General features: G+C 44.6%; 1 protein-coding gene across 1 annotated transcript in view; it reads left to right on the top strand.

Annotated features, from left to right (window-relative positions):
• Window positions 1-24787, top strand: part of LOC310772426 (ELKS/Rab6-interacting/CAST family member 1-like) — a gene marked incomplete at both ends in the record, with an annotated part of 472647 nt that overhangs the window by 418671 nt on the left and 29189 nt on the right. Inside the window, one exon of the mRNA XM_083632236.1 lies at window positions 6839-7024. Coding sequence (XP_083488362.1) covers window positions 6839-7024 — 186 coding nt within the window. The remainder of the gene's footprint in view (window positions 1-6838; window positions 7025-24787) is intronic.

Here is a 24787-nt window from a genome sequence, read left to right on the forward strand (position 1 = left end):
CTGTCATGAAGTGAAGGTTAAGGGGAAAAGCATGGTGCTTTGACAGGCTGTCATGAAGTGAAGGTTAAGGGGGAAAGCATGGCGCTTTGACAGGCTGTCATTAAGTTAAGGTTAAGGGGGAAAGCATGGCGCTTTGAAATGCACAATGCCTTTTCTATTCCTCTCATCTCTTTCTCATCTCCCTCTCTCCTCCGATGGGAAATGTTCAGTAATGTATTTCGTTAATGGACTGTAACCCATTGGCAGGGCCACAGTGGAAAATACTAACTAACTAGTAACTAGAACTATTTAAAACTCTGGTAACTAACGGCCCTGTGGGTGTGTGTGTGTATGTATGTGTGTGTGTGTGCGTGTGTATGTGTGTGTGTGTATGTGTGTGTGCGTGTGTAGGGGGGTAAATAAGGTAAGAGGACTCAGAATCAGAAGTGACAGTTACTTTGATTTGCTGTCAGCTTTCATTTGTGGAGCAATGCTGCTATAGAGAAGAGTGTGGAATAGGATTGTTTCCTCTTTTTTCCCTCAGAAAAGCACCCATCCTTCTTTGGCTGGTCATTGGTGTTGTTTAATGTTGAAGAGTTATATGTATTCTTATTCCAGTAGTGTTCATAGTATGCTAATGCATATGTTTTTTTCACTGTAATTGACAGCTGAGGTTGGCTCTCAGATATAGGAAATACTTAAAGTCCCTGGAAACCAGAAATATTTTATTATTATTTAGCATTTTGAGTTCATCACATCACAGGACCCTATGTTAATAAGCCACCAGCCAAATTTGAACGATGATGAACGTCGCAAAGTATATAAATTTAGGTTTGACAGTAGTGGCAAAACTCATGAGAATCAGTTATTTTTTAGAGTGTATTTTCTCCCGCGGACTGTGTGGGCGTGTCCCGTCTGCAGCAGGGAAATTTCTCTCTGTCTCTCTCTCTCGGAGAGAGGAAAGAGAGAGAGAAAGAGAGAGTGTGTGTGTGTGTGTGTGTGTGTGTGTGTGTGTGTGTTCGCGCGTTGCTAGAAGAGATCTCTGTCCGTTCTTTGCCCCCACAGCACTCGCTCAGTGTCTGTCTCCCTCCCACTTTTTTTGTGTGCTGTGTGTGCGCTATGCCTCTCTCTCTCTCTCTCTCTCTCTCTCTCTCTCTCGGGACTAGTGAGAGAGAGAGAGAGAGAGCAGCATAGCGCTCGACACAGCCTCACACACACACACACACAGTAGGGCGGGCTGCGCGCGTGTACAAAGGTTATATAGAGCTTATGACGTCATAAGCTCCTGCATTTTAGCACCTCGCGCACTGCTCTCTTCAATGAGGAAGTACCTTGTAGAATCTTGTAGAAAAGTGTCGATTTTAAGGCTTTGGGTTGAAAGTAATGTATAATCATTTCGGAGGCACACAATTACTAACATAAGACCCTAAATAACATAGTTAGAACGTTTTTGTGGATTTTGGTTTCCAGGGACTTTAAATTTCCCGAACACCAAGCCATGCCTTTGCAGAAAATTTGGTCTTTTCTTACAAAAAAAGATGATTCTGTAGTTACAAAATGTAGCATGCAAGCAAAGAATCCAAATCACTTTATTTGCTACAATGAATACAAATGATGCAGACATGCATTTTGCCAACTTGCATAATAGCAAAGTTCATAATGACACACAAGGACGTCATAGGCTACACTGTAGAGAGGGAGGCTCTGCATTTCAATCACTATTTATTTCAGTCATGAGCAGTGGCGGACTGCATAATCGGGCACGTCGGGCAAATGCCCGGTGGCCTGGCCTGGCCTGGCCTGCCCAATTTTTTTTTTTTTTTTTTTTTTTTTTTTTTTGCAGGCCATGCCCGGCCTGAATTATGATCCCAGTCCACCCCTGGTCATGAGAGACTAGTAAGAAGGTTCAAAATAAACTTAACAAACATAAAAAACTTTAATGATGCAATAAAACAAGATGAAGGTTTGGTGTATGGCTCCATGATGACCCTGCTCCTGCAATGATGAGGTGAGGGCGTCAGGAATGCATAGAATAGAAATCCCCCCCATAGAGACACTGCGGAGCGCGTCATCATTCAGAAACCATGCCCAAAATGGGGGAAAACACAAACTCCTGTCCAATCCTGGCGTTCTCCTAAGCTGCGTGCATGGTCGGGTTTTGCACAAAAATATCGTATATACGTCAGATGAACACTCCAACTTACTTCATTGACAGCAACATCCACATTTTTCTTTTCGCCAATTCTCAATGGCTTCTTTGTTTTCCTCGGGAGTACAAAAAAACTTTAACTGGCCATTTTTTACATTTGTTGTCTGCGCAGCCCACCACACAACAGCTTTTAGCTATGTTTAATTCAAGGAAAATGACGCTGGTGTGGAAATGAACGGAGCTTTTCCCCCTTGATGGGCGTGGCCTATTTCATGCAGTGTCTCTATGGTGACATTGGTGGTGGCAGGGGAGGAGGTGGGGCAAAACTGGAACACGGGAACTGAGTGACAACATGACGGTGGTGAGTAGCAAACCACATTGTAAGATACGAGAACTTGAAATACTCTTTACCGCTTTGATCGTTGGTTCAGCTATGAAACTGGGCGTGGATAAATGAGTGAGTAGGGAGAAGTATGAATGGACAGGGTGTTATGTAGTCTAATGAGTGAGTAGGGAGAAGTATGAATGGACAGGGCGTTATGTAGTCTAATGAGTGAGTAGGGAGAAGTATGAATGGACAGGGCGTTATGTAGTCTAATGAGTGAGTAGGGAGAAGTATGAATGGACAGGGCGTTATATAGTCTTTTTGTTTAAGTCTAAGACTTCACTCATTCAACTGTCAAATTCTGTGTCCATTCAACCAGCATGCAGAAAAACATCAAGTCATACTTGAGGAAACATCACACAGGTTTTCACAATCAGTATATCCTAATGTGAAGAGACGCAGACTGGAGAGCTGACGGGATGGAGAGCTGACGGGATGGAGAGAGAGAGAGACAGAGGGCGAGAGACAATGAGAGAGAGGCAGGGAGAGAGAGTCTGGTCTTACTGCGTTGAGCGAAAGGACCCTGCTGTCGGACGCCTGTGTGTGTGTGTGGTGTGTTTGTGTGTATGGGGGGGGGGGGTTAATTCCAGTGGTGTCTGTCCACACACTGCAGTCTGTGCTCATCGTCACTCAACACAAAAACACGTGCTCGTGCACACACACACACACCCCTCTTAGCTTCTTCAGTACTTAAATCCTGCTAGGAGAAGTGTGTGTGTGTGTGTGTGTGTGTGTGTGTGTGTGTGTGTCTTTCTCTCTCTCTCTCTCTCTCTCTCTCTCTCTCTCTCTCTCTCTCTCTCTCTCTCTCTCTCTCTCTCTCTTGGGGGGTCCTGTCCTGTACCCCCAAAATATGTAGATCTGTGTTGTTCATCTCATCCTGATTCCCACGCTCACCCTCTCACTGCATGCACTCACACACACTCATGCACACACGCACACTCATGCACACACGCACACGCACACCCACATACAGACACACACACTCACACACACACACACACACACACAGACATTAGTCATGGCCACCGTGAAACAAAGTTGCTATAGACGAGTCACTACAGAATACAGATACAGATACTTTTCCTCTCTCTCTCCCTCTCTCCCTCCCTCCCCTCTCTCTCTCTCCTCTTTGCCCCTCTTTTTCTCAGTTCTTTGTAGCTGTGACCTGCAGCCCCTCAGTTGGTCGGTCGGTCCACTAACAGTTCACCAGCCTTTAGTGGGCATAGTTTTCGCCCTAGGAGGCTGAAATGTTGGCATAGAGGTCAAGTGTGTAAAGGTGTGTGTTTGTGTTCATGCCAGTTGGCTAAAAGGGGGGCAGTGTGCTTGATGGCAGAGGCACAAGGCTGACATTTGGCATGGAGGTCAAGTATGTGTGGGTGTGAAGGTGTGTGTTTGTGTTCATGCCAAAAGACCTTTTTCACAGCAGCTATTTTGTATCTAAAAGGCAGGCTAAACACAGGTGCAACCTAAACATTAATGAGGGTTTCCAACTTCCAATCCATTTTCTAGTGCTGGGGCCCTTATTAATGTTTTGGTTATAACTGCGTTGACCCTAGGAAATGCAGGGTGGCAGAGGCAGAGTATGGTCGGCTGCCCCTGCCATCCTGCATTTCGGAAATTCGCATGTGGTCGCAGCGTTTTGCAAATTCACACTTGTTTATTTAAAGATGCTTTCTTAGCATTGCTGTGAAACAATTCCAATCTTGCTCTACAGTGGAGAACAATTAAAAAAGAAGAAAAAAAACAGTTGATTTATTTTGATCTACCATTTGACTGCTATTGATTATTAGTAAAAGCAAGCTTATTTCACATGACCTCAGAAGGTCACTTCAGATGGACACATACCTGTACAATCTCTCCCACTCTGTCTGTTGCTCATTCTCTCTCTCTCTCTCTCTCTCTCTCTCTCTCTCTCTCTCTTCCTGTTGTGTCAAGGTGATGCTAAGGCCAAATGTTTTATTGTTTAGAGGAAGCACATTTTATTGGAAAAGAGAGAGGGATGATTCTCTCTATCCCCCCAGGGTGTGTGTGTGTGTGTGTGTGTGTGTGTGTGTGTGTGTGTGTGTGTGTGTGTGTGTGTGTGTGTGTGTGTGTGCGTGCGTGCGTGCGTGCGTGTGTGGTCTCTAGAGTCCCAGTAGTTTATGTCCTAGAGTCGACCAGACAGAGACTTTTTTCAGTCCCATGAGCGAAGTAACAAAGCAGTTTATTAAACACATGATAGTCGCTGCACAAACACGGAAACTGTAAAAACTAACCCGGTAATCCATTTTTATGAATTAGAAACCCCCCTGCTGTGTTGTCTCAGTCTCTGAAATGAATGGTGACAGTGGTTTCTGTCTGAATGGCCTCTTTTATGTGGTGCTGTGTATCCAGACTCATCAATACATATCACCTTCCCATCAGATACAGGCACAGGACTCATGTTGGCTCCTGGTCCAACATCTGGGCCTCTCTTTCATCTCTCCGCCTGTCTTTCTCATAGACTGTATCAAAGAGATGGACGCAGTGCGTGGAACCTCACCAATTGGTTTATGGACTCCCGTTTTGAAGCTTCCGTTTGGCTTTTGCAGCCGCTGCCATCTTGTTTTTGTTGTTGTTTTTAGTCAGAAGTGATGTATTTTGAGCCATATTTGGATGAGAGGGGGTTTCCCAGAGCCGATCGGCAAGCTACGTGATCAGTGATCACTGGACAGGCGAAAAACATAGTCTGCTGTATCATTGATTTGACTCTAAACAGGTGAGCTATATATAAACACAGCTGTCATGAGAGGTGAAATTAGCTATAGAGACCAAACTTTTTTCTTTTTTTCCTTTTTTAAACATGTTTATTTATGCTTTTATGGGATTTACTCACTTTTGGAGCCAGCCTCAAGTGGCCATTCGGAGAGCTGCAGTTTTTAGTACTTCTGCATTGTTGGCATCAATGCGACCAAGCGAAGCTAGCCCCTCGTACGGCAACCATTTTAGGGCATCCTCGTCAGTCAGAGTATAGGCTATCGTTCCTCAGTCTAAAGCGTTGTCAGTTGTCATGTCTCCTATAGTAAACCGTCGAGTGTGCTCTGAAACACCTTCAGTCCTCACACGAAAACGCTGTCATTCCTCCTGCCTCACTAAAAACGTTGTCGATCCTCCTGCAGACTAGCTGTCAGACATCACTCAAACTAGCTGTCAGGCATCACTCCTCACGTCTCACACAAAAACGTTGTCGATCGTCCTGCAGACTAGTTGTCAGACATCACTCAAACTAGCTGTCAGGCATCACGCCTCACGTCTCACACAAAAACGTTGTGGATCCTCCTGCAGACTAGTTGTCAGACATCACTCAAACTAGCTGTCAGGCATCACGCCTCACGTCTCACACAAAAACGTTGTCGATCGTCCTGCAGACTAGTTGTCAAGCATCACTCAAACTAGCTGTCAGGCATCACATGAAAACGCTGTCATTCGTTGTTTTTGGTTGTTCTTCCGTGTGGGGAAAGAATGCCTGTGAAGTTAGCAACAATTTTTTACAACTTCACTTCCGGTTGAATGCTTTTGCCTTTCAAAATAAAAGCACGCGTTTTTTTTTATATTTTTTATACTGAAACGCTTTAGACTGAGGAACGATAGCCTATACTCTGACTGACGAGGATGCCCTAAAATGGTTGCCGTACCCTCGGTCTTTCTCCTTTCTCCTTTCTTTTAATCTCTCCAAAGCTTACATAAATAATAGTTCATTATAATCAAACAAAAATAATAATATAACAAAGTACAAATCTAGATCAAACATATTGTGTGGCATATTAAAGAGATAGATTCATTGGGTTGGCAGTAGCTCAGGAGGTACAGTACTGTAGAGCTGTCACCTGGGGATTGGAAGGTTCCCAGTTCGAGGCTCGCTCGTCCCGGCAGCGGTCGGGAAGTGTCCTTGTGCAAGACATTGAACCCATGCATACCTGCTCCAACAAGCAGTCAGTGCCTTGCATGGCTGCCCCTGCCCTCAGTGTGTGAATGGGTGAATGTGAGGTATTCATTGTAAAGTGCTCTGAGATTCCATTCTATCTATTCTAGTCATTTACCATTCACTGTTGGCTCAGTCTCCATTTCTTTCTACTGGTTAGACTGGTTTCAACTCTGTTCCCTAACACAGATGATACAAAATCCTTTAATCCTTTTTGTTATATTACATTTTGTATAGATTCAATTAATTTTGATTATCTTTATCCCCATATAATTCCCTCTCTTCTCCCCATCCTTTCCGCCCTCCTCTTTGACCCATTCCCTATCTTTCTACAACCACCACCATCACCACCACCCCTCTCTCTCTCTATCTCTCACTCTCTCAGATTCTCCCTCCTCTCCTGGACCACAGTCAGAATCGTAGTAAACTGAAGCTGTACATCGGTCACCTGACCTCGCTGTGTCAGGAGCGGGACCCAATCATACTGCAGGACTTTGCCCCGCCCCCCGCCTATCATCGCTCTGACTCCGCCTCGTGGGAAACGTCGCTGCACAGCATGATGCAGGAACAGGTGAGATCGTGTGTGTGTGTGTGTGTGTGTGTGTGTGTGTGTGTGTTATTGTGCAGCTATCTTAGTGATGACCAATTTAAGTTTTATACGTGGGAAGTGAGAACATTTAGGAAAGTTAAGGACATTTTGGCCGGTCCTCACTTTCTCACACACCTTCAAATGGCTGTTTGAAGGTTAAGACTTGGTTTTAAAGGTTATGTTAGAATTGGCTTTAGGTTAAGGTTAGGGTTAGAGTTAGGCATCTAGTTGTGGTGGTTAAGGTTACGGGTTAGGGAATGCATTATGGCAATGAATGTCCTCACTAAAATAGCTATACTGTCCTCACTAAAATAGCTATACTGTGTGTGTGTGTGTGTGTGTGTGTGTGTGTGTGTGTGTGTGTGTGTGTGTGTGTGTGTGTGTGCTTGCGTGCGTGCATGCTTGTGCGTGCGTGTGACTGTACTTTCATCTGGCAAATAATGAAAAAGTGTGTGTGCATGTTTGTGCATATGTGATTGTGTGTGTTCTAGCCTTGTTCTAGGCAATTTTGTGTGTACATGTGTGTGTGTGTGTGTGTGTGTGTGTGTGTGTGTGTGTGTGTGTGTGTGTGGGTGCGTGTGCGTGTGCGTGTGCGTGCGTGCGTGCGTCCGTGTGTGTAGGAGGAGGGCACAGTGCTTGGCTTGGCATGTTTTTGGCGTTGCCTCTTTGACATTATTGAAAAGATTTACCTCTGCGGGTCACCTGACGACAAGCGCCTGGCTGTGGAACAAATAGCGGGTTCAGACCTTTTATTTTACTGGGAGTAAACTTCGCTTGCTTTTTGGCAGTGCGGCGAGGGCCGATGCATATATGGAGTAGGGGGGGAAGAGGAGAGAAGAGTGTGTTTATTTTACTGTCCAGACAGTTGTCATCTGAGAGAGAGAGAGGGAGGAGAGTAGGAGGGGAGAGGAGAGAAGAACAGAGGGAACAGGGGAGGCTTCGAGAAAGTGTGATGGAGAGAAATAATCTACAGCTCTCCTCCCTTCCTTCTCTCCTCACTCTCCTCTCCTCCCTTCCTTCTCTCCTCACTCTCTTCTCCTCTCCTCCCTCTCCTCTCTTCTTCTCTCCACTCCTCTCCTCTCATGTCTCCATTTTCTTCCCCCAAGGCTAACCTGCTTGCTTTGATTTTAGCCCAATCGTCATGGCAACCCGTTGTGTTTTCAGATATTGAATATAAACACTATGTTATTAACTTTTTAAAAATCTCTATACACTTGGCCGTTCACAGCTGTCGCTCTCTCTCATTCTCTTTCTCTCTCTCTGTCTCTTTTCTCCCTCGCTGTCTCTCTCTCGCACTCCATATTGAAAACATATCAGGCGCTACATGGGCGCTACATGTGGTATACATTGAAGCACGGTAACTCTAGACGCGCACACACACACACACACACACACACACACACACACACACACAGACACACACGCAGACACAGAGCCATGTGACAGAATGTGTGGTTAGGTACAGGACTAGTTTCCTACAGTTCTCATGAATGCCCTATTGTATGTCCTGATGCTGGGAAATCTCTGTGTTTAGCCCGAGCGACGCTTCAGATACAGTGCTGTGTTTAGCCCGAGCGACGCTTCAGATACAGTGCTGTGTTTAGCCCGAGCGACACTTCAGATACAGTGCTGTGTTTAGCCCGAGCGACGCTTCAGATACAGTGCTGTGTTTAGCCCGAGCGACGCTTCAGATACAGTGCTGTGTTTAGCCCGAGCAACGCTTCAGATACAGTGCTGTGTTTAGCCCGAGCGACGCTTCAGATACAGTGCTGTGTTTAGCCCGAGCAACATTTCAGATACAGTGCTGTGTTTAGCCCGAGCAACATTTCAGATACAGTGCTGTGTTTAGCCCGAGCGACGCTTCAGATACAGTGCTGTGTTTAGCCCGAGCGCATATAGAGATAGATAGATAGATAGAGAGATAGAGAGATAGATAACGCTAGATAGATAGATAGATAGGTAGATAGATAGATAGATAGATACATAGATAGATAGATAGATAGATAGATACTGTAGATAGATAGATAGATAGATAGATAGATAGATAGAGCATGTGCATGCTTGTGAACATTATTTCTTAGCATATGAATTATTGTAAACTCAGGGTAAATGAACAACATGAAAATATTTATGAAACAAATTGTATTTTAAATTTCCATTACTTTTCCCAGGTTTCTCATGACCATACGAACCCTGAAATTAGTTTGTACTTGTACTGTTCAGTAACTTGCAAAATAGTCTTAAAAACCAATATGAAAAAGAATCGTGATAAGATCGTGGATCGTGATCCTGCCTGAAAAAATCGTGATATGATATTTTTGCCATATCGCCCACCCCTAGGTACAGTGCTGCTTAGCCTGAGCGACGCTTCAGATACAGCGCTGTGTTTAGCCCGAGCTACGCTTTAGATATAGCGCTGTGTTTAGCCTGAGGGACGCTTCAGATACAGCGCTGTGTTTAGCCCGAGCTACGCTTCAGATATAGCGCTGTGTTTAGCCTGAGGGACGCTTCAGATACAGCGCTGTGTTTAGCCCGAGTTACGCTTCAGCTGTGTTTAGCCCGAGCTACGCTTCAGCTGTGTTTAGTCCGAGCTACGCTTCAGCTGTGTTTAGCCCAAGCTACGCTTCAGCTGTGTTTAGCCCGAGCTACGCTTCAGATACAGTGCTATTTAACCCGAGCTACGCTTCAGATACAGTGCTATTTAACCCGAGCGACGCTTCAGCTAGAGCGCTGTGTTTAGCCTGAGCGACGCATCAGATACAGTGCTGTTCAACCCAAGCGACGCTTCAGATACAGCGCTGTGTTGCATACGGCGCTGCTTTGAATTGATTTAACAGAGTTATCATTATGTTAATGTGTTATTACAGAGTCCTTATTTATTCGCCAAGGGCGTCACAGCCCATGTCCACTTTCACTCTACAAGGACAATGGGACTTCACATAATGCAATGTACATCAATCTACAAATAAAAAATCTATATCTTATTATGCCAAAATCAGAATCAGAATCAGAATCAGAATCAGAAAGACTTTAATGATCCCCGGGGGGAAATTGGGACAAGTTACAGTTTCTCGCACTCAGGCATGAAATATCCACATACACAACATGGCATAACACAGTATCACTCAGTATCTCCCTAAACGTAAACCAGTCAATACAATAAAATGCAATAAAATGCAATAGAATAAAATAAAATAGACTAAGTAGAATGTACAGTAACTCAAATGTCTCTCAGTCTCTCTCTCTATCTCTGTCTCTCTCTCTGTCTCTCTATCTCTCTCTGTCTCTCTGTCTCTCTTTCTCTCCAAACCTACCCATACCCAGGCAGTGCCATTTGGCGCCATGTGTCTGCTTTAGACCCCAACCCTGCCTGTAACACAAACACACACACATACACACACACACACACACACACACACACACACACACACACACACACACACACACACACACACACACACACACACACACACACACACACACACACACACACACACACACACACACTGCCAGTCTTTCATTCATGCCCATTCTCGTTTTCCTTCATCATGTGTCACCATCACCCCTGCTGACCCTTTTAACACACACACACACACACACACACACACACACACACACACACACACACACACACACACACACACACACACACACACACACTACCTGCAGACCTCCCTGTTCCAGTGTGCCAGCCTCTCCTCTCTGTCTTGTGGTGTGTGTGTGTGAGTGTGTGTGTGTGTGTGTGTGTGTGTGTGTGTGTGTGTGTGTGTGTGTGTGTGTGTGTGTGTGTGTGTGTGTGTGTGCGTGCGCGTGCGCGCGTGTTTTCCAAGCCTCTCTCTGGCTCTGTTAAAATGCCTGGCACTCTGTAAAGCTATTAGGATCATACTAAAATAGCATGTAAAACACACTTTTACGCATACATACATGCATACATACATATACACATACACACACTGAAGCACACTTTACACACACATGCGGAAACCTACATTCATACTCATACACACCCACACATACATAAAGATGAATACACAGGCATCAGTAAAGACCAGGTTCCACTGGAGGCTCATGTAGCTGACAGCGCATCTGTAATCTTTCAGCAGCTAAAACCTTTTACCCACACAGCTCTGATGTAACTCCCCTCTGTGCTGTTAAAGCCAGCGCAGAGACCTGCTCAGAGGGAAGGGAAGGAAGGGCGGTGGGCAAGAGAAAGCGGGTCTGTCTTTGAGCGAGCGCCTCCCATCTGTGGCTGTGGTAACCCCATCTCAGATATCTGGCTATGGTAACCCCATCTCAGATATCTGGCTATGGTAACCCCATCTCAGATAGCTGGCTATGGTAACCCCATCTCAGATATCTGGCTGTAGTAACCCCATCTCAGATATCTGGCTGTAGTAACCCCATCTCAGATATCTGGCTGTAGTAACCCCATCTCAGATATCTGGCTGTAGTAACCCCATCTCAGATATCTGGCTGTAGTAACCCCATCTCAGATATCTGGCTGTAGTAACCCCATCTCAGATAGCTGGCTGTAGTAACCCCATCTCAGATATCTGGCTGTAGTAACCCCATCTCAGATATCTGGCTGTAGTAACCCCATCTCAGATAGCTGGCTGTAGTAACCCCATCTCAGATAGCTGGCTGTGTTCAGTCCATCACAGATAGCTGGCTGTGGTAACCCCATCTCAGATAGCTGGCTGTGTTCAGTCCATCACAGATAGCTGGCTGTGGTAACCCCATCTCAGATAGCTGGCTGTGTTCAGTCCATCACAGATAGCTGGCTATGTTCAGTCCATCACAGATAGCTGGCTATGTTCAGTCCATCACAGATAGCTGGCTATGTTCAGTCCATCACAGATAGCTGGCTATGTTCACTCCATCACAGATAGCTGGCTATGTTCAGTCCATCACAGATAGCTGGCTGTGTTCAGTCCATCACAGATAGCTGGCTATGTTCAGTCCATCACAGATAGCTGGCTATGTTCAGTCCATCACAGATAGCTGGCTGTGTTCACTCCATCACAGATAGCTGGCTATGTTCAGTCCATCACAGATAGCTGGCTGTGTTCACTCCATCACAGATAGCTGGCTATGTTCAGTCCATCACAGATAGCTGGCTGTGTTCAGTCCATTACAGATAGCTGGCTGTGTTCAGTCCATCACAGATAGCTGGCTGTGTTCAGTCCATTACAGATAGCTGGCTGTGTTCAGTCCATTACAGATAGCTGGCTGTGTTCAGTCCATCACAGATAGCTGGCTGTGTTCAGTCCATCACAGATAGCTGGCTATGTTCAGTCCATCACAGATAGCTGGCTGTGTTCAGTCCATTACAGATAGCTGGCTGTGTTCAGTCCATCACAGATAGCTGGCTGTGTTCAGTCCATTACAGATAGCTGGCTGTGTTCAGTCCATCACAGATAGCTGGCTATGTTCAGTCCATCACAGATAGCCAGGGGCGCCGCCAGGGATTTTGGGCCCCATGACAGGACATAGCATGGGCCCCACTGATGCCGGCGTCCGAAGGGCGCCGGCGAAAAATTTGGGCTGTTTGAAGCTGATTTAGAGGATAATATCGCATTTTAAATTATATTAGGATAACACTGTAGTGTTGTCATTATTCAGTCTTAACCATCAATATTTGCTCCTTTTCTCACCCACCTTCATCTCACCACCATCCCTGTTGAATCATCATACTCTCTCTCTGCTCTGAATACACCAGAGGGAACAAAGAAATACTATCAACTAATGACTAGAAATAATATTGATACACATGTGGAGTCCAACAGGAGTGTTTAGCATGAGACTGTTGTGATATCATTATTCAGTCTTAATATCATTATGTTCTCCTTTTCTCATTGGCTGTCATTTGTGGGCTGCTTTTCCTTTCATATAATGGTCATTATGTGGACAAATAAATTGTGTTGATCCTTCTTATTTTTTTATTACTATTATTATTATTATTCGTATTACAAATAAATCCCCACAGACCCACTGCAATTGTGCCAACTACCATGTCATTCAACACAATGCTGCTCCTGTGTGTGTGTGTCTCACCTCCTTCATCAGTTAGGACTGGTTCATTGGAAGGTGCCGGTGGGGGGGGGGGGGGGGGGGGGGCTGTGTCTGATTCTGCATCTGTTGTGTTAGGCAAGAGCCAGGCAGGGAGGGACAACTGATTTATATGAACGGCTTGCAAACAATTGTTTGCATTGATTAAATGTTCGCTAGACAGGACAGGAGGGAAATGTAAACACTCTGTGAAGTAAGCATATTTCACTAAGGTCTAACAGGGTAATTTCCAGTAGTTAAGAAAAGTTGAATAAATGGTCAGATGGCGCCAGACAGACTAGACAGTTCTCTAGGTTAACAGAGTGATTCACGTAGCGTAGGCTATCTGCCTCGCCTCACAGAGACAGGCAGACAGCTGCACCAGTCCAGCTCACTCACCTGCCTTCCTATAAAACTGTGTGAGGCACTGTTGTCCTCTTTTTTCTCTCTGCTCTCTTTCTTGCCTATCCTTTCTCTTTTTGAAACCTGACTTTGCTTTTGGCATGTTGCTGGTTGCTTCTCCTCTCTGCTCTCTCCTCTCATCTGATCTCAGCGCGTACTGCGTAGTGCTGCTGCTGCCCCACGCTGCCTGGATGGGAGGCGTGCCTATTTTTCCTGTCAGCCAGGCAGGGAGAAACCATTTCTTGAAAATCGAAGGGGGTGTGTGTGCAAGAGGATTTTTTCTTTTTTGCCAAAAAGAAGCAATTCGTTTTACTAGTACATTGAATAAAATAGTATATTCATTACAATAGGTTAATAATTTAATACTGCAAAAAATTGCCTAGTGTCCAAGCTTTTAGGGCCCTTGAAGCTGACAGGGCCCCTGTCAGCTTCAAGGGCCCTTAGAATCGTCCTACCTTTCCCCCCCTATACGGCGCCCCTGCAGATAGCTGGCTGTGTTCAGTCCATTACAGATAGCTGGCTGTGTTCAGTCCATCACAGATAGCTGGCTGTGTTCAGTCCATCACAGATAGCTGGCTGTGTTCAGTCCATTACAGATAGCTGGCTGTGTTCAGTCCATCACAGATATCTGCGTCCATCCACATCCATATTCTACATCCATCCATATAGGCCCCGCCCATTTCTGTCTACAAGACTTTCAGTCATTTTGAATTTTGTCTTCCTACAAATTTTGTCCAACCTTCACCAAACTGCCCTACACAAAAGTTCCATAGCATTTTTTGATAGTCTAAAGCGGCGATCCTCAAAGTCCGGACTCCGGTCCGCATCCGGACCGAGACGCCGTCCTATCCGGACCGAGCCCTATAACCTACAAATCATTGATAACTTACATTTTCACAGAGCTTTTCTATTTTAACCGGCACATGCTTTTCTAATCTTTACGGTAATACTGGTTCATCTGCCAGGAAGCTCACAGACCAATGAATGCGCTGTAAATCATCGCACGTGATGCTACTCGGCCAATCAAATAAGCGAATCGTTTCTCCCTGTCGTTTCCTAGTGCTGCTGTGAGAGTGACACATGGACGGAGGGGATGATAGAAGTAATTTCACATGGCGTGGTCAAAACAAATGACTCTTACATGTCCATTCATTGTTCTTACGGGAAGTTCAAAACCAGTATGTCTCGGTTGAAGTGCGATCCGATCCTGACCTGTCTATGGAAGCACCACACATGAGCAAGCACACACACACCAGCGCGCACACACATTCACTTGCCCGACGGAGAAGTTTGCATTGGGAACGCTCGACAGACAGACACAGACAGACAGAGGGGGCAGACGGATAGATTGATATATGGATAGATAGACAGATAGATAGATAGATAGATAGATAGATAGATAGATAGATAGATAGATAGATAGATAGATAGATAGATAGATAGATAGATAGATAGCTCACTTCTCTAAAGAGAAAAGGTGGAGCTGGAGGTTTGTTGGCTTGATTTAACAGTCAGTTGTATACAGACATTGTACCATTAGGCTACTTCAGTCATTGAGTTCAATGGCACTGAATCATAGCGCAAGCTACGTTACAATGTTCCGGACCTTTGCTTAAGGACATTTTCTCGAACTGGACCTCTTTGAATTTTAATTGAGTGCCCCTGGTCTAAAGTTTGGTCAATTGTCCTATGGTAACCAAACTTTTGTATACATGTGCAGGTATGTACTCTGTGCTACTATAAAAAAATAAAATACAATAATGTAATAATTTTATATAGCAACATTTCACATGTTAAATAAAAAAATTTTTTTTTTTTAAGGCCATAACTCAGTGACTGTAGATCAAAGGAACAAGGTTCCTTGATTGTTGAATTCCTTGGCCAAGTCACATCTATCCATATAGGCCACTTTGAAAGGATATGAGATAACTGAAGGCTGTATTTTAGAGATATTTAATGGTGGACTTAAGGTAATGAGTTTTCCTGAAAATGGATGCTCTAAAATACAACTCTCCATATTTAATTGCGTTCCCAAGATCAGATCAGTGCAAACATGCAATTTTGTATGAAAGGTATTGTCAGTTTTAGTAATTGTTGACCCTCAATAATGTCAATACCTGCCAAAAGGTTTTGGAAATCTCTATCTTGGTCTGATTTTTTTCTCCCTTTTTTTGTCATTTTTTTTATTGGACAGGACAGTAGATAGACAGGAAAGGTGGGGAGAGAGAGGGGATGACATGTACTGTAGCAAAGGACCACGGGTCAGATTCGAACTCAGGTCGGCCACGCGAAGGACTAAGCCTTTGTGGTACGCGCTCTACCAGGTGAGCGACCCATCTTGGTTTGATCTTGATCTAGTCTGTATATTTCTATGTCTCTATGAGGCCATTTACACCTGGCATTAACATGCGTTTTTGGTGATCAGATTGCAATCAGAATCGGCCCAGCGTAGGGGGGGGGCTGACCGGGCCGGGCCCCCGCATTCCCCAAACTGCCCCCCCATTATTATTATTATTATTATTATTATTATTATTTTGCTAAAAACTTTTTTTCCGTTTTTCTGTTTTAAAGTTTAAAACGGAATCTGGCTGTCATTAGAGGCATTGATTAACTGAATGCTATTGCTAACTGTTACTTTGAACATCCATTTGCAATGATTCTGGCTGGATATTAACTATTGTAAATTTGTCACAATGAATGCAATTTGTGCACAATGTGTAAATACATTTAATATTAATTGTTTAGGCCTAATTATTTGTAAAGTCACAACACATTAGAGATGTGTGTAGTTCTTCATAGATTTAGCCTCTTCATTTTGCTCTCAAATGCACCAGGTTGACGAATTTTACTTTAAAATGTACAAAATCTTCTTCCAGGGGAGAATCCCCCCGGACCCCCCTTGGGTAGCTTGGCCCCCCCAAGCTAGGGGTAGGCCCCCTCTGTAATTTGGGTCTGGAGCCGGGCCTGATTGTATTTTATCACTTGAAAGTACAGGTGTAAACACCCCCAAAACGCATTGAAGAAGGATTGCAATCTGATCAGCCAAACCACCTACGCAGGTGGTCAGGGACACATTATGACAACATTTAACACAAGTGTAAATGCAATGCGTCGGAAATACATAATCTTCATCTTCTTTGCAGTTCTATGGCGGTTGGCATCCTTAAATGTTGCCTTACCGCCACCTACATAGAAAAAACATCACATGGATGCAACTGGGACGTATCATCATCAGTGATGTACCCTGGGGTCATAGGATGTTTCGGGTACTGCGACATCATACACCCTCACCCAGGTGACCCAGCCGGGGGTGATCAAGCCCCGACTTACGTCCCAGTAGCTACCCACGGTCAGCCCTCTAGGGAAAGACAGGGCCACTCAATCCGCTGCTCCGGAACTACTCTGCCGTGCCGGGACCGGGAGGCTCTGGCACGTGGAGGGACTGGGCTCTGTGGGTTGACTCCTGTCCGGGCTCCTCCTACGTCTCACCAGGTCCAGGACCTGTGCGTTGCACCAGACTCCCCCGCTCCCAACATTTCATTCCGGTATGATGTTTCTTGGGCCGTGGTGGTACTGCAGGCTCCACTTGCGGCTTGAATGGCCCTCCTACTGGATTGCTAAAACTACATTGATGCAAATTACGGAAATACATCCTCGCACGCGAGTGTTTATCTAGTTAGCACAAAGAAAGAACAACACAGCCAGAGCTAGCGTTACGCGGTTACGTTAACAGCAAGAAAGGAGAACTAACACTATGGATGATATTGACACTCGTGGATGGAGTCACGAGGAGACCAAGTGCCTGCTTTCAATTTGGTCTGACGAAAGTATACAAGCTAAACTTGGCAGTCCATATCGCGACCGACCCATTTATGAAGTAGTGGCTAAGAAACTGGCAGAGAATGGCCACAACAGGACCTGGCTACAATGTCAGCTAAAAATTAAACACCTGAAACTGGCTTACAGACAGGCCAAGGACAAGAACAAGAAAAGTGGCAGGGGTAGGGCAACGTGTCCTTTTTATAAATAAATACAGTAGATGCAGTGGTGGGTGATCGGCCATCGTTTTGTTCAGGTGAAGGGGACATTCACTGTGCATGCATTTGAGCTTAACAATAACCTCTATTTGCCTGTGCATTAGGGGTGTCACCATACACTCAGTTCACAATACGATACGATACACGATATTGGGTTCACGATAACGATACGATACGATATTTTAACAATATTTTTTTGTGATCGATTTGTAAGTTGAGGGGGCATCCTCCACGCTAATTTGAGTAATTTCACCATTTTCATCCTCCGTGTCTGTAACGTCCCTCGTCTGTTCAAACAAAGCAATGAAAAGGAGAGCGAGCATGCAATCAGATGCAAATCAGTGCCACCATGTTCAGCTTCTTTTTCTCGCGATATGAGATTTCATCTCAATGATACATATTGTCACGTTTTGATTTCGCGATATATCGTGGGACGATATATTGTGACATCCCTACTGTGCATGCATGCAAACATGCATGCACACGTTCAGGGGGCGCGCGCGTGATGACGTTTGAGCTGGAGCGCAATCGGATTGCATTCTGTTCACCCAAAATGCATGTTAGTGCCAGGTGTAAATGAAATCAGGCTGAAGTGATAAAATACAATCTAATTGCAATCTGATGGCAGAAAACACATGTTAATGCCAGGTGTAAATGGCCTCTATTTGAGCTAAAGGAAGCAAAGGAGCCTTGTTGACCTTGCAAAACAAAACTGACTACAGCAGGGAGGTTTGACCTCAGGTGAATTCTTCTCTACTCAAACTATTCTGGCTTTATAGGCTGAATCTGTTCAAGTGCATATGATTGTTTGTCCCTGTATAACCTGAATTAACCTACCAAACAGCATCCATTAAAATGGTGAAGTTTAACAAATTTAAAGAAAATGTATCATTTTCTGTGTTAGAGATTTGAGTGTGTTTATCTGTTTCGATGTGTCTCTTTTTACTTCAATTTTTACTTTTTACTTCCAATTTAGAGTTTTTTTTTAGTCTTTCCTTCTCCTTATCTCTAAAACTACTAAAGTCATGTTATTTTCAGTATGAGCTTTTACTTAAAGAGCTCCTTTCAGACTCCGATTTTTTTTGCTTGATTTTTCTGTCATTCTACTAGCTTCTTTTAACATGCCGTGACTTTAACCGTAGCTCAATCACCAAAGAGGTATTGATTTCAGTTGTGAGGTTTTAGTCAAAGGGCTGTTTTCAAACTTGGTTTTGTAAAAAAAAAGCCGTTTGTTGAAGTATATTTGTTTCCATGTCTCTCTTTAACCTTAGCTGAACTAAAGTAATAGTTGATTCCAATAGTGAGGTTTTACTAAAAGAGCTGTTTTCTGTGCCATAGTCATAATAATAACCTTTATGGCTGAATGACGTCTCTAATGAGCACTGAAGAGAGCTGGCATCAGATTCCACACACACACACACACACACACACACACACACACACACACACACACACACACACACACACACAGGAAGTCTCCCTCTGGCGTATGTCCCCATCCCTAGCCTGTGTGAAGGTATAAGAATTGCCGTGTGTGTGTGTGTGTGTGTGTGTGTGTGTGTGTGTCCATCTTTGTACATGTACATGGAAAAGCTATCAAGGCAAGGTTTACACATTGTGTGTGTGTGTGACTGTGTGACTGTGTGTGTGTGTGTGTGTGTGTGTGTGTGTGTGTGTGTGTGTTCGCGTGCACATGCATGTGTTTAGCAGGGTCAAAGTGTATTAAGTGTTGTTGGCGAAGTTGGACATTGTATCGCTGCTCTTATGGATCCAGTATGAATTGTCAGCCTGTGACTCTATCTGCAGAGACAAAACTGCTCCCAGTGACTGATTGGGACGTGACTGAGCCAAGTCAAATACTGTAGGAGAAACCTCAGTGAAAACGCAATTGCAGATTTCAAATGTCATTTGTTGTTACAGTATAATCTCCAAATAGTAGGTTTCTATGGAATAAAGAGAAGAATGCTTATTTTCTCATCAATGCCCATTTATTTTACTGTAAGATTATACAACAGGGTTTTTAACAGGTTCTCAGGTTCAAGGGATCATGAAACTTACTCAAGACACAAAAGACCATGTCAACTTTCAATTCAAGGAAGAAAAACACCATTGTTGTATGTTTTTCCCCTCTGACAGCGCTGCTGCCATGGTCCATCCCAGTATTTATGAACATTGACACTTCTCTGATTGAAGCAGACACCAGGGACCTACTGAAAACACACTCAACACACATTTTTCACAAGATCTAAGAAAGTTCGCTCAATGTTATGAACACAAAAAACTCTAAAAACCTCTAAAGCTAGAAACCAGAGGACTGTAATGCCACACTGATATAATTCCTTCCCAATACACACATATAGTCTACATATAGTATTTTTTACTATATGACTATTATAACTATTATGTTATAATAGTTTTCTTCTCACAAACCCCCAAATATCCAAAGTATCCCAGCGACACCCCTATGGAAAATATAGGTTTTTGTTGATTTAGTATTGAACTGAACTGTCTAAACGGTATACTAGTCATGAGAGGGAGATAACCTATGATTATGATAGTCATTCCCATACATTTTCTAATAGTGATGAGTTCTATTGACTTAAATTATTATAGACAGATCAAACTGGGGTCCCAGTTTAACCACAACTATAATAACTTTAATCTATCTATCTATCTATACTATAATGACGATAGCGTCTGTCTCTCTGTCTGTCCTTCGCATATCTCGAGAACCGTTGGTCGGATCGACTTGAAACTCGGGGGGGTGCACTGATGGCGACCCGACAGTGGGGCTGATCTCGGGGGGCGACGAGACGGCCTACAGAGAGGAGGTGGGGGGCCTGGAACAATGGTGCCAGGACAACCACCTCTCTCTGAACGTCTCCAAGACCAAGGAGATCATTGTAGACTACAGGAGGGGGGGGGGGGGGGGGGCGCACACCTCCCAATCACCATCAACGGCACAGTGGTGGAAAGGGTGGACAGCTTCAAGTACCTGGGAGTCAACATCCACCAGGACCTGACGTGGGCCGGTCACACCGCCACGGTTGTCAAAATGGCCCAACAGCGAATACACGGACTCAGGCGCCTGAAGAAATTTGGGCTAAGGCCAGAAATCCTTAGGGACTTCTACAGAGGCACCATTGAAAGCCTGCTGACTGGCTGCTTCACCACATGGTACGGGAACTGTACCACCATGGACCGCAGGGCGCTATGGAGAGTGAGACGCGCGGCCCAGCACGTAACAGGATGTGAGTTGCCAGAACTGCATGAACTGTATAAACAGCGGTGCCTCAGTAGGTCCCTGAAGATCATCAAAGACACAAACCATCCCCACAACAGCCTGTTCTCCCTGTTACCCTCAGGGAGGAGATACAGGGTTCCAAAAGCACGCACAAATCGCTTGAGGAACAGTTTCTTCCCGCAGGCCACGAGACTCCTTAACATACACAAATAGTGTAGTAGCCGTACTGTACCGTACTGTAGCTGCTACCATTACGTATGTCTAATGTTTAATTGTATGTTTAATAAGGTACATGCTATTTGCACCTGTATGTCAAATACGTCGAATTTAAAATGTTTAAGCACGTCTAAAGTATGCACATGACATGTGCACCTATGTGCAGTGAATATGCCACTGTCTCTGACTTGTCTTATCACTATACTGCCTTATTGTTGTTGTGTCTCTTGCTGTTTTTGCACTCATATGCCCTGTTATATTTGTACTATGTTGTAAACGGAGTCCACAGCACAAGAATTTCACACGTGATACTTGTACTACGGAGTGACAATAAAAATCTTGAATCTTGAATCTTGAATCTTGACAGTTCTGCACTCCTTCATGCCCTTTAAGTGTCTGGGCGGGTCGCTCTGTGACAGGAGGTGCGAAAAGTAAACGCAGGGTCGTTAACTAAGTCAACATCGAGTCCTTGAGATTTAATGGGGGGGGAGGTGTTAAGTAAACATGAGAGAGAGGGCATTATGAAAGGAGGAGAGAACATGTATTTGTAAGCTGAATAAGCAGCATTAATATTCAAGTCGGTCATGAATAAAATCAAGGGGAAATAATCAGTAGAGCTCAGTGATCTTAGTTAAAGGGGGACTAACCCCCTAGATATGTATTAGAACAGTGATTTGAAAATACCTATGGAAAAAACCAAGAAATGACATATGCTCTTGTCTATACTAGACTCTTTGGCTGTGTTCACTCAAGATTCTTTTTCGGAAATCGACGCCATTACAGTTTGCCTACTGCCTCAAAAATAATTTATTTGAGAGGGGCAATATCTTTATAAATATCAACAACTAGCCAACGCTGTTGGTCTGTATGGAAACAGAAAATCTGAAAATGGTTGAAAGTTATATCAATTTGGTAATTCAGTGGCGAACTAGAAATTTAATTATTTTTCTGCATGTATCTCTATGGCAGGGTGTCAAATTACGTTACGAGAGCAAAGTGACATGGGCTCGTCAGCAGCACACCGCACAATAGGAGAAACCCCCGCTCTGGGGTAACACAATGCGAGATTTCTCCACGTCATTCCCTCGTACAACTAGCGATAAACCGCGCAATGAAATCCGTTTTTAATTTGCGTTTTGGGGCTTTTCGTGATTCTTGTTGAAAGTTACAGCACCTATGATTTTTCCTCTCAGGGCGCAGAGCAGGACAGAGCTCTTCTCCTCCTCGGAGCACACACACACAGACAGAGCCAGTTGCTCTGCTCTGCTGACTTCAAAGCCCCCGCCTCTCACTGCTGCTGTGTGCTGCTGCCGCGCGCCCCCGGGGGTGCATGAGAGAGCAGACTTTCCCGTTTGACTGGCCGAGAGAAAGTGCTTCCAAGTCGGACTGATAGCCGCGGAAATGTCAGACTGTGCTCTCTCTGCTCTGGCCGAGTCCGAGAGAGCCCAGCTGCTGCTGCGCGCGCGCCCGGAGCTTGGTGCTAGTGCATGAGGTTACAGTAGACTCTCTCCCGCCGCTCCCGCCTGGCTGGGCTGGAGACAGTGCTTCCAACTCGGACTGATAATATAAACATCATCATTCGAGCTTATCCAGGTAAGATATTAATAAAGTAGTGACACATTCAGCGGGAAACTAACTATAATTAAGACATGTGCCAACTTTGACGACGTTTGGTTCAGTATTTTAAGAGCAAACTTCAATAGGAATAGGCTTGGAGTTCTGAGGAGCCAAAAGGGTACAGGGGGGGTAGGGGAGTAATTATCTTGAAATCCCATAGTCTTTGGGAACACCGTGACGTAACGACGTGTCAAATATCCCATTCATTTGAGAAAAGAAAAAAAAAGCAGTGTTCGACCTTTAGAGGGCGCTTATGCCAGGTATGCTGCTGAAAAATGATACAAATGGTAAAATGGCAACAGTTTGGTGTCAAATGTGGAAATTTTGACCAGAATTCTTCACACATCACCCCCAAAGTCATATATATTGGTTAAAAGCTGAAAAAAAGTGTTTTGGAGGTTAGTTACACTTTAAGTGAGATTTCTAAGAGATTTTTACATGGCTATAATGGTAGGCTATAATGAGTCACGCATTCAGAAATAATATCATCTAGGGCAACACCACTTCCGGGAACCCGCATCCTGTGTAAGTAGAGCTATTTTCACACATGAACTCCGGATCAGGTGAGGGTTGCCCCCCACTGAGCCTGCCCCGGATGATACGTGAAGTGTACCCTTTCACACATGAGGCATGTTGCTTTCACACATGAGTAGCACCTCCGCAGAGTTTGTAAAGTAGAGAGGGGGCGGGGGTGGGGGAATTTGGGTATGACCACACGAGTTGTGAAAACGAAAAATACATAATGGGCGATAACTGCCTAACGTTCACGGCATATAATCGTTTGCGCATAACGTTAGTAAGTAATTAATTAAACAACCCTACAACTCACGCCCAGATGCATCGATTTCCTCGAGTCGCAAGCACTACAAACAAAACAGGTCTTTGCTATGTTCAGTCCTAAAATGCATCCAACCTACTATAATTATACAGAATACAGGAAGCTAGACGTTTTTACCTTCAAAATAAAATAAATGTTGTATTACTTAGTAACAAAAAATCAGAATGTCGACTCACTACGGGTTAAAATTGACTTTTCGAAGGGAGCAGATATTCTTCCAGTTTATCTCCGTTCTGTATCTTTCGAAACACACACAAAAAACATTACACGTGCATTTACTTTATTTAATTGCCATTATTGCGAAGGTTATACCCGGAAGTTTTCGTTTTATACTGCCTGACTTGACGCTACTTGGAATTTGCGGGTCTGCCATTGAATCTTCACAAACGCTGTGTACACGTTAAATCAAAGACATGAACGCAACCAGATCCAGATACCCTACCTAGCGATGTCCAATACTGGGAAGCGGGACGACCCTCGCGTCCAAAAATGCTTATTAAATGTGTGTGCTGTGCGAAGCAGACATGAAATCAGATCAGAGTCATGAGCCTTTCAATCCAGCAATCCAGCAACATGTTGGCTGTCGCACACGGAGCAGGTTTGAGCTGGCATGTGTTTTTTGCTCGCTCATTCACATCGACTATTTATATAATAATAATCTGTCACGATGTCCTCATGCACTCACGAGCTGACTACTTCACGGAGCTCTGGAAGGGGGGGGGGGGGACAATCCGCCCCTGTGTGTACCCTGAGCCCAAGACTTCCCTCCGGCTAGGAAGAAGCTCCGCGGGAGCGCGCATGAGCCACATGCACACATTCACACATGACAGCCATCCGCATGGCCTCTAGATAACTCCTGAATTCCAAACATGTGTGAAAGCAGCTGAGGAGGGTTCCCAGAGTAAAACCTGGCCATTTCCACCACTGCTTATGGATGAGCATCATCTACTGCATGCCATCGAGAACTGTTGGTCGGATCGACTTCAAACTTTGGGAGTGTGCCCTATTGTGCAGTGCAGTGCCCTGTTTTTGTGCAATTCGGCTTAGCGCCACCTACTGGCAACATAGAAAATGTGGTTTATCTCAAGAACCATTCGTCCGATCGACTTCAACTTTGGGGAGTGTGCTAAGGGGAACTCGACACAGTGCAGTGCCGAATTTCGTGCAATTCGGCACAGTGCCACCTATTGGCCACACAAAAAGTGGTTTATCTTGAGAACCGTTCATCCGATCGACTTCAAACTCGAGGAGTGTGCTTAGGGGGACTCAAGGAGGTGCAGGCAGCTGAATTATGTGCAATTTGGCATAGCGCCACCTACTGGCAAGACAAAAAGTGGTTTATC

The sequence above is a fragment of the Poromitra crassiceps genome (assembly GCF_964638095.1).
Source record: "Poromitra crassiceps genome assembly, chromosome: 2".
Lineage (NCBI taxonomy): Eukaryota > Metazoa > Chordata > Actinopteri > Beryciformes > Melamphaidae > Poromitra > Poromitra crassiceps.